Genomic DNA, 10443 nt, shown 5'->3' with positions numbered 1-10443 from the left:
CTTCACTGAAGGGGTTCTCAGGCAATGGAATCGAGCTGCATAGGGAGGTGGTGGAGTCACCAGCCCTGGAGGTGTTTAAAAGACAGGTAGGTGAGGTGCTCAGAGAGATGGTTTAGTAGTGGACAGGTACGGTTGGACTCGATGATCTCAAAGGTCTTTCCCAACCAAACAATTCTATGATTCTATGAGTTAGGAGGCAGGGCTGTCATTTTCATTCCCTGCAGCAGAGACCATGTACATCCCAGAATCTCTTGCTCCAGATTGCAGAAGTCAGCTATGAAACCTGAAGCCAAGCACCAGCTAAGGCCTGGAGCCATCCTAAACTCTACTCAGCCAAAAGGAAAAGTTTCTAGCCTTCAAACAAAGGGATGAGCACTTCAGCTCATTTTCCAGCCCACTTTCCAAAACAGCCTCTATGCAGGATTCCTTTGTTACATCGATTTAGTTCATTGACTTTTTTTTCTGCAGGATGTTTATGTACACATTTATCTGACATTCTCTGTTCCTTTGTCTGTTTGCATCTCTTATAATTTACCCTCCACCTATAGCATGTTTATGTTGGCTCGTTCTTTCCTGAACCTGTGAACTGTAATATCCCAGCGGCCAGCAGGCTGCTTCTTGCATTAGTCATGAGTACTAGAGGAAAACACGTAATCATGCTTCTTTTTAGTGTGCTCCTCCAATACCCAGCCCTGGGAAGACCAGTCTCCTGAGGACAGTGGCATCTGATATTGATGTACAGACCTGGCTGTCAATGGAGACACTGGGTACTAAGGGTATCGGGCCCAGCTTTGAGACGAGTGGTGTTCCCATGCTAGTGAGATGTGAGGAACAGAGGTATCCCCTGCTTACAGACCACAACTATACAAGCAGAGGTTCTATTTTTCAGGGTGACTCAGACAGATGTGTGTTTGCTGCCTGCAGTGTTTGCTATTAGTTACAGCCCTACCTGAGCTGATTTGCAGGCTCACAGGTACGCCGCTGTCACTGATTTCAACCAGAGCACTTACGTTGGTGACTGTAATTCAGAGCACTCCCTGCCAATCCCATAAAGATGCAAGCAGGCAAGCATGCCCACCGAAGTCTATCTAAGGGTTTGCATGCTCAGAGCACTAAACACACCCATGGGTCAGTGCAGAACAAAGAATCCTGAGCTGAAATAATTGCAGCTGCACTCAGCGCTCAAACTTTGCACCCACACAGCACAAAGCACATGGAGAAGAGATGGAAAACAGGAGTGAGATGCCTTTGTATTTACTATCAAATTACAACTGCCTCAAGATAAATTGGTCTTTCTAGCTTGCTCTCTTGATGATACTGCTCAAGTACTCACCCAGGGCAGCTGCTGTGCAGTGTGCAATCATGAAGCCAGAATTCAGACCGCCTTCAGTGACTAAAAATGCAGGCAGTTCGCTGAGTGAGGGGTTGCAGAGCCTCTCAATTCTTCTTTCACTAATTGCAGCAAGTTCGTGCACACCAATTGCCAAATAGTCCAGAGCCTATAAAAGAAAATTTAATTAAACCAGCTGAAAGAAAAAAAAAACAAAATAAAACCAAACCAGAAACTAAAACCTTCTCTTTCTCCAATTGCTTAATTACCTTTGCAGGATATTCACCATGAAAATTTCCTCCAGAAATAGTCTCTGCTCTTTCAGCAAACACCATCTTTAAGGAGAAGTTAAGGCACAAACATGAGTGGAATACAGTTTACATGACAGATATCTGTCAGTAGTCAAAATATCTTAACTGAAGGAATATTTGTGCTAATAGGCTTTTATCTGCAAGCACATTATATTGCATCCACATATTTACTTTTCAGGAAATGAAGACCCAATCTCAGTGCTTCAAACTTGTAGATACAGTTTTGACCTGTATTTTTCCAAATAGACTACATAAAATGAGGTTTTTGTTCAGGGGTGGGGAGGTGTACAAAGAAACACGTGTTCAGATTCTGGCATAATTTCTCAGTTCCTTGGTAGATCCTCTCTATGGCAGATATAATTTTTGACAGGTTACAAGTAGTAAATGCTTATCAGCTATTGATATGGTGTTATGTATAGCATTCATGATACTGCTGAGGGGAATCCAGCCTTGCTCAGTGCCAGTGCAAGAACTGTGCACAGAGTTTACCAGGCTGAGCCACGATGAGGCTTACCAGCCACATGTCTTTGTCCACCTGCCATGACTGAGAGCAAATCTTGCTCTATAGTGCAGGTTTCACTCATGCTGCACCAACAGACGATTCCTACAACAAGCCACTATCCATTTACGCCTATTTGGCTGCCAAGTCCCAGCTATTTACATATTCAATGTAAGCGTATTAGAATCTCATCTAGGAAACATTTAACATGCACTAAACCATACGCACACATGGGTTTCCTTGACCCAGCACACATTTGCATGCACCAGTGCAGACATGGGGAAAGGAAGAGACGTTGCTGTTGCAACCAATGGTAGTTATTGACTAAAGCCAGTTATGACTTTTTTGCATCCTATGCAAACAATTATATAGAAGAAAAGGATAAAAAAGGCCAAGCAAAATTTTACGTAGAAATAAAGTCATCAAAAAGATACAGGGTTGTCTGTGGCACTGTTGATTTCAGTCGTCATTATGTCCTTCACAAAAGCAATTGTATCATTTACAACTCCGTGGACCTACAACAAAAGACATCAGAACCTGGACTTAATATCTACACTTAGTTAATCTTCAGGATGCTGACTGAACTACAGGCATCCTCTTTCCCATCATCCTGGTCTCTACATCCACACATGAAGATGGTCTTGGATTTGCTCTTAAAATCAGGAGCATCACTGGGGTACAATGCCCATCCTTGATACTTGAAAGATTATATTTACTATTATTTTGTCAGTATTGCTAAAAGGGTAATCCAAATACATCATTCTTCACTTGTTTGGGTTGCTTCACTCTAAATGGAAGATATGATACTATTCAGTGGCAGAAGTGTTATTAGGGGAGAAGTAGCCTTACAAAGGCCCCACAGAAAACAAAACTTCTCATTAATTAATTGACTTCCATTAATTCCACTGATTTAATAGCTTTGCTCATGTTAAAACTCATGGGATTTAGTTCTTCCAGTATGTTTGAGATACTACACTCTGGATGCTTCTGGAAACACCTTTGCCCAGTTCATGGTCTTAGTATCAATGGAGAAGAAATGCCCTGCAAGTGCAGAAACCAGCACCTTCCCCCTGCTTCTGGCACTTGGCCTTTTCCAGATCTGAATACAGGCTTGTCAGATGCTGCCTGATGCTCGCATATGTGGGATCATTGAACTACATGTCTCCATTAATACTACCTTTGAAGTGAGGGAGAAGCAAAATAAAACTGCTTCTTCTAATGTAGTCAGACAGCACATCATTGACAGTATTTCTGAGGTGAGTACTTCACCATCGTTTACCTAGTGCTATGAAAGGAAGCAAAAGTCAGTTTTTACCTGAGGGCAGCAGCGCATTGTGTACGCATCCTGAACTCTGTCACAGAATCTATGGCTCTCTAGAAGCAACAAGGGAGAAAAAATCAAATATTCCTCACACAAAAGTGTATGGGCTACTGTTGAAGGAACCAGCCTGTCCTGGTAACCTCAGAGGGTGAAGGTTGAGACTGTTCACCTGCTATTTCTGACGGATGATGGTCAGAATCTAGAAGGGACCTGAATCGAAATGCCACTTCAGCCTGCCCTCGATGTGGGCGCACTGCGTGGATATCTAGTAAAACAAGTCAGACCTTTAGGTTTTGCCTCTCTTGCCAACAGCTGTCAAACAGGAAAGGCCCAGTACCCACCTGTGTCAAAGGCCCTTGTTGTACCCTTCAAGACTTCAAGTGTAAGGGCAGCAATTATGTCAGCTTGTCTAGCTATAGCACTGGCTCTTTCAACTGCTTCACATCCCAGCGAGGTGATCATTTGTGTCCCATTGATGAGAGCCAGACCCTTCAAAGAGAGAGCAGATGTTAAGCAAATTCACTGCAGCTATTCATCGCTGTGATAATTCTCCATCTCTCTGATAATTCTCCTTCTCATAGGAATGAGTTAAAAGACCTTTGCTCAGCTTCCTGGATTGTCCTGAAATCATAAAATGCACAGCTTGACTGTGCATCTTTGATACATAAATCGTCAATGTTCATGACCCTACTAATTCACTATAGACACCCTTGGAGCTCCGGTAGTTCTAAGCAAGAGGTTTATTTCATGTTATTTCAAGCTTAAGCAAGAAAAGCACAGGAAATATGGATTCTTTTCCAGTCCTTTGGAGTGGAATGCAAGCTTTAAGTATTCTTAAATATTAGTTAAACCAAAGAAGATGTGAGCATGGGGAGTGGAGTAAAACCCAGTCATAATGAGGAAATGGAGAAGTAAAACAGCATTAGAAATTACAACTGCTTTAAAAGATGTGTTGAGTTCAGTTAAAACTAGCTTCAGAAAAGCCTCCCATTTGCCTCTAGGAGACACTGGATTTGGCTTCTTGTTCCTGGTGCTATTCCGCAGCTACTGAGACCCCTTTATCAGAGAGCTCCACAGCCCGCAAATCTTTTGTGTTCCCACATAAACTTTAATACTTAGAGTGAGATTCATCTCACCTAGTTTTAGTGACCTAGAAGTCAGATACTTGGTTCAAGTCAGTCATCTGAGCTCCTGTTATGGTCAAAGGGCAGACAGGTGCCCTGGGAGGGCTTCTTAGACAGCTGTTTCAGGATGATATAAAGTGTTTTCTGGAGATGTCTGTCTCTTTCCACTGACCACACAGCCAATTTAAACATCAAGCTTGGGTCTGATATTTCAAGTCAAGTAGGGTGGCACTAGGAGAGGTGAATTCCACTCCTGATAATACTGCATTAATATCCCTCTGGAGCTTGATTTAAAAGAACTGTTAATTTATTTCATGCTTAAATTTTAAGTATAAAACAACTAATGATTTACTATGCTTGTTTTCCATCAACTGGCATCATTATACTTTATTACCTCTTTTGGTTTCAAGGTAATAGGTCTCAGACCATGGGCTTCCAGGACCTGTGAAGGAGTTGAAGGACATGGTACTTAATAAAAAATATTTTCAGTAATTCAGTCACCAAAACTTTTAAATCTTAAATGTTTCAATAAATAAAAATGTTAAGAAATTCCTTAAGTGAAGGGAGAAAAAGAGCTTTATACCACAAACAGTTAAAATATATTTTTTTCTGCTGGGCTAAAAAAAGGTCAGCATTTTGGGACTTCCAAACTAGCACCTCATTTCCCAGTGCCAGTAAAAGAAGGTAGTAGGAGCATTGAAGGGAGATACTGTCATAGCCAATTAACATCTACCCTGTGTCAGCTGATGGGAGACAGTAATAGAGAGAAGGCTGGAAACACCTCAGGAAGGTAGTTCTGCCTACACCCTGCCTCACAGCAGGTTTGGCTTGGCATAAACTCTTCCTTGACATGTTTCCTCCCTAACCCTTTCTATAAAAAATCTTTAGTGATAGGAGTCATCCTACTACATTTATTCTATACTTGCCTATTCTTTAGGGCAATCACTTTTGCAGGAAAAGGAGGAACAATACAACCTTCATTCTGAATAGAGTTCTCTCAACCTTTCCAACTGAAGAGGTAGTACATCTCAGAGGTGTACAGCTGTAACTGCTGGTCCTGAGGGTCCAGGACACACTGTCCTGGCTTCCTCCCTACTCCTCTCCCTGTGTAGCTCTCAGTACTTATCCAGCCTACAGTGATGGTACAGCTATCAACCCATGAATAAATCTGGTGGTCAAATATTCCTGGATAGGAGTGATAGGTGTAGCAGAACATGAAAGACTTTGGAGCGGCCAGACTTGGAGGTATTTAACACTAGATCAATCTGCTGATATAGTAATAACAGAAAATCAATTAATTAAAAATTAATTCCATTGTAAAGCTTCCATCTTGTGAAGTAGTATACTATAAAGGTTCATTGTAACCCTAGTTAATTTGTCAAAAATGAAACGTCCAAACTTGTGTATTCACTTAAAGCCATTATAAATCTCCAGTTACTCTCAGCATTTGAAGTTTTGAATTTGAGAAGTGATCTTGGGTTTGTTGGAACAGTGTTGATGTTCATGGAGCTGAAGATGTAGTAATAGTTCTTTCATAGCTGATATCAAATCCTGTCCCTTTCTCCAGGTCTTAAATGATGTCACTGTGGTATTTTGTATTGCAATACTATGGCATGATATTTCTTTAGATTTAACAACATGCTGCATATTTATATCTGCTCCAGTGAGATAGGGGTCAGTTATTCCATTCTTGTGGATCTACCTTCCTCAAGGTAGAGGATGAGTTGCTAAAGACAACCTAGTCCCAATTCAAACTAGTACAAAAAAAATCCAGACTTTTTACATGTTAGTAATCTGAGCAAAAGCTCTCTCTCTCAAGGCTACATGCAATCTGTCAAATGAGACAGCAAGCAGAAAAAAAGCAATCAGCTGCACAAATCTTACATATTTGGCATCAGCCCAGCCACTCTTTGGGGACCACATCTTTCCCTCTCCAATTAATCCCAGAGCAAGATGAGAGAGAGGGGCCAAGTCTCCGCTGGCTCCGACTGTCCCTTTCTCTGGGATATAAGGAAGGCAGGACACTAGAAAGAAAACAAAACCAACCCCTGTTAGAGCTTCCCCTCGATACACTCCATGGAAAACAGAGAAGCCAGCACATGAGTGTGGTCACAGTAACATCCTGCAGTCATGATCAATGGCGCCAACAGGTCTACTCTCACTGCAGAGTGGGATTTGCCCCTGCTCGCAGGCTAGCTGCAGTTTATAAATAAATCAATCCCCTTCTGCATTTAGTTTTGGAGTGGGGGGACCACAGCCCAGGGTGATTGCATCTACAGCCGGCCAGGTAAAGCATCACTCCTCTCAGCTCTCCATCACAGGGTGACCACCTGGTGTGGACAAAGCTATCTCTTCATTTCTCACTCCACGAAACACTGGGTTACTCCTAGAAACCATCTTCAAGCCCTTTCCCCCTCATCCTAGTCTTCTGAGCACTTAAATGGGTGGAAAGGAAGAAACAGAGCCCAGGGAACTGCAGAAAAGGCAGGGGAGGGACCACTCTGTTTCTCTTCTTTTACAGAGCTCATCACTGAACTGCAGCTTCTTCACTCACTGTGGGAGGGGGAGGAGGAGGCTGTAAGAGAGGGCAGCACAAAGCCCATATTCTTTGGCCCTTGTGTATGTGAACATGGCTCTTTTCTCACACACATGGTCTATAGCCTCAGAACAATCTTCCAATCTATGTTTTAGAAAAAAAGAGAAGGGAAGTTGAACCTAACACTAACACAGAGAGAAGGTGCTCTTTGCTCAACACTGCCACACTGGCATGCCTCACCAGAGGGAGCATCAATGGACATCAGCTAACAAAGAGCACAGCCACCCCTTTGGTTTACCTGCCACAGCATCCAGCAAGGCCACCCAGCTTTAGCTGCTTTGACAGCTGTGGCCACACGAGCTGCTGACTAGCCACGCACTTCTGCTCAGTTGCCTTGTAGCCCTTGCTTACAAACACTTCTGTAGGACTTGGGGTCTACTCACAAAAACCAGATGCTGCTCAAGCAGGTGTGCTTGACAAACACCAACACATGCAGTTTTCTACATGGTAACAGCCACCCACAAAAAATCCTAGCATCCCTAGAGATGGTGGCATACGCATTGGCACACACCCAACAGAACAAATGTTAGAAACTTGAGCCTTTGTAGAAGAGCTTGCCCAGAGTCAGTCATGCTCTTAGTCAAGCTTAGTCTTGAACTAATTACCTGACCTCTCAGAGGCTCATTTCCCAAACTTCTGCCTGTTGCATCCCTTTCTCTCAGCCTTTCCTGTCACTTCTCATACCCCAAGTTCTTCAACAGAAGAATGATCTGCAGTTGTGAGCTTGTACAGCCAAGCTCTGATCCTGATCTCTCACAACTACCAAGTTGAAAGACCAGCATCTATAGTCTGACCGTTGTGCTACACCCTTAAACAGCTAAAAGAAAAGAAAAAAAAAAAAGAGAGAAAGGAGAATTTTCTTTAAACATCTTTTTACCATTAAATGCTTCAATAACTTGCTGGAGTGTTTCTAGGGATATTCCACTGTATCCTTTTGCTAGGACATTGACTCTTAGTGCCAACAGCATGCGAGATCTCTCTGGGGTCAAAGGTTTCCCCACACCTGAAACAGTAATCCTCTTGGTTACTAACACACTACCAACAGCTGCAGAAAAGGGAAACATAATGCAATGTCTCATTACCTGCAGAATGCGAACGGACCAAGTTCACTTGGAGCTCTCTATGGAAAAAAAACCCACATATGTAAAAACCCAAATAGGTCCTGTCAGGTTTTATTTTCCACAAAACAGAGGGAAATACTGAAGCAGCCCTCTCATCTAACCAGAGGGTACAAATGTACAGGGTTGAACTGCTCCTTCTTCTTCCTTTCCTGAAAAGAAAGGATGGAGAAAGCTGCACACACAACTTACCTCAGCTTACTGTTTGGGATGACAGTCCTGGCAAACTTCCCAAACCCAGTGGTGATTCCATAAACAACTGCAAGAAACATACACTGCTGGTTAAGGAGGGAACCCAATGATGTTTTCCAAACAATTAATAGTTAGAGATAAAAATATTTACCTGTCTGTTCCTTTACAATCCTTTCAATCACTTCTCGTGATTGTTTGACTTTAGCTTCAGCTTCAGGTGTGAGCTAAAACACGAGTAGTTTAAATATTAGTTTATCTGTTGTTATTTAGTTTTAATTGTAGAAAGATAAACATGTAATTTTCAGCTGTGTTTGTTCAGAATCTTTACCTTTATCTTGTAGAGCCCCTTTCCTAAATTGACCAAGTCCTCCGTTGTTAGGCTGTTTCCATCTAAAGAAATATACTACACCAAAGAACCACCTTTTAGTTCGGGATACATATATGCATGAAGTTGCTTAATAAACAGAATTTTAAAAACAAAAAACCAGTCAAAACTCAGCAATGACAGGAAGCTCACTCTCACTCCTTTGTACGACAGGAACTCACTAACAATAAATAAGCACATTATATTGGATTCCTAGCCCCAGCCAATCTAACAGCCCCTGCTCTTGAGAATGCTGGAGCAGCTCAACTCTCAGCACGTTCTGGTAAAGAGCAGAATGTGTTACCGGCTTGTAAAATTGTTGGCAATTCCTACCTGTTCTGGCTCTCGGTATTTGCTGTATCTGAAAGTTCTGTAAAGGAAAATAAAGGGCAAACAGACTTTCACAGGTAGTGACCATTCAATTACAGCTGGCAAGGTGTTTTAAGAATTAAGGAACTCTAAAAGAACAGGGAAATCTAGAAAATTATAAATCTGGAATTATAAAGCTCACAAAATGCTTTAAAAAGGATACAAATGAACTCCTTCTGGCTGAGATGGTATGAAATCTGGAGACATTATATCTCCTTCTATAACTAGAAGAAATACGCAAATAAACATGAACAAGATTAAATTGTATTCTACATATAAATGAATTTGTTATTTGTTGCAACACACACCAGTGAGAATTCTAATTTGCAGTTATCAGCCCTAAATATATTTATATGCTTCTAGGAAAATAACAAGGGACTATGTAGTTTATTTCAGGTACTCCAAAGGTAAAAGGGCTGCCCAACCCTTAGACACATATTCCATGTCCCATACAATCTTTACCTTTATCTTTTAGAGCCCCTTTCTATGTATGTAGATAGCATGTATGATATCATACACAAATGATGTATATAGACTCCTGTAGCTTCTATACTTTATATAGTTCTATACTTACAAACTAAGGGTGCATTTTGCTATTTTTTCAGAAAAATCTTAGATACTATGTCAGATGCAATTTTAGATAAACTAAGTGACAGCTTGCTGACTCAGATGGCAAGGCAGTCACGCTACGACGTGCCGCTTAAGGTTTTGCTTACCAACTTCAACAAATTCATTATCCTCCAGAGCATCCTCTACTGTATCATCAAGATCCAGCAAGCCAAGTCCCTTGCACCTTCGAACATAAAATTTTACTTCTTCCACAGAGGCAAATCCCCCGTTGTCGGGTTTGTTTTTCATGTAGCGTTTCACAGCTTCCTTTCCCAGCCACCTGATTGTGTTCCTGCAGTTTAGGCATGGCACTGCCAGCCATTCTCCTCGGACGTGCACCGTGTATCTCGGCATGCTTTCTCTCCAAAGCTGGCCCTTGACCCAGAAGGGCTGCAGCGTGTGGCAGCCTTACGTTGACCACACGACAGCCTGAAGAGCAGTGCCTAGCTGGAGTCCAGTGTTGCAATCAGATAGAGGCAAAAATCCACCCCCAAAATCACCACCTTTGTAAATAAGCGAGATCGATGTATCCAGCTGACTTCATCCAATCAAAGCAAGGCCAAGAAGCACACCCTTTTCATGGAAAGGCAAACCCCTCCCCACCATTACC

At 42.1% G+C, this 10443-nt stretch overlaps 1 protein-coding gene across 1 annotated transcript; it reads right to left on the bottom strand.

Moving 5' to 3' along the window:
• Window positions 1–1333: 1333 nt before the first annotated feature.
• On the bottom strand, window positions 1334–10204 carry HAL (histidine ammonia-lyase; the record flags this gene model as incomplete). The annotated part of the gene is made up of 16 exons (XM_010177479.1): window positions 9941–10204; window positions 9388–9448; window positions 9189–9216; window positions 8820–8894; window positions 8643–8715; window positions 8492–8558; window positions 8264–8301; window positions 8059–8184; window positions 6470–6609; window positions 4980–5027; window positions 3803–3950; window positions 3631–3726; window positions 3456–3514; window positions 2575–2655; window positions 1600–1665; window positions 1334–1499 (listed from the first exon to the last, which is right to left on the bottom strand). Coding segments are annotated over exons 1-16 (1519 nt in total), but the record flags the coding sequence as incomplete, so codon positions are not given.
• Between the last annotated feature and the right edge of the window lie 239 nt (window positions 10205–10443).

Source organism: Antrostomus carolinensis, unplaced genomic scaffold, assembly GCF_000700745.2.
Source record: "Antrostomus carolinensis isolate BGI_N321 unplaced genomic scaffold, ASM70074v2 scaffold27281, whole genome shotgun sequence".
Classification (NCBI taxonomy): domain Eukaryota; kingdom Metazoa; phylum Chordata; class Aves; order Caprimulgiformes; family Caprimulgidae; genus Antrostomus; species Antrostomus carolinensis.
The sequence above is the reverse complement of the archived record's forward strand: the minus strand, read 5'-3'. Positions and strand labels throughout refer to the sequence as shown.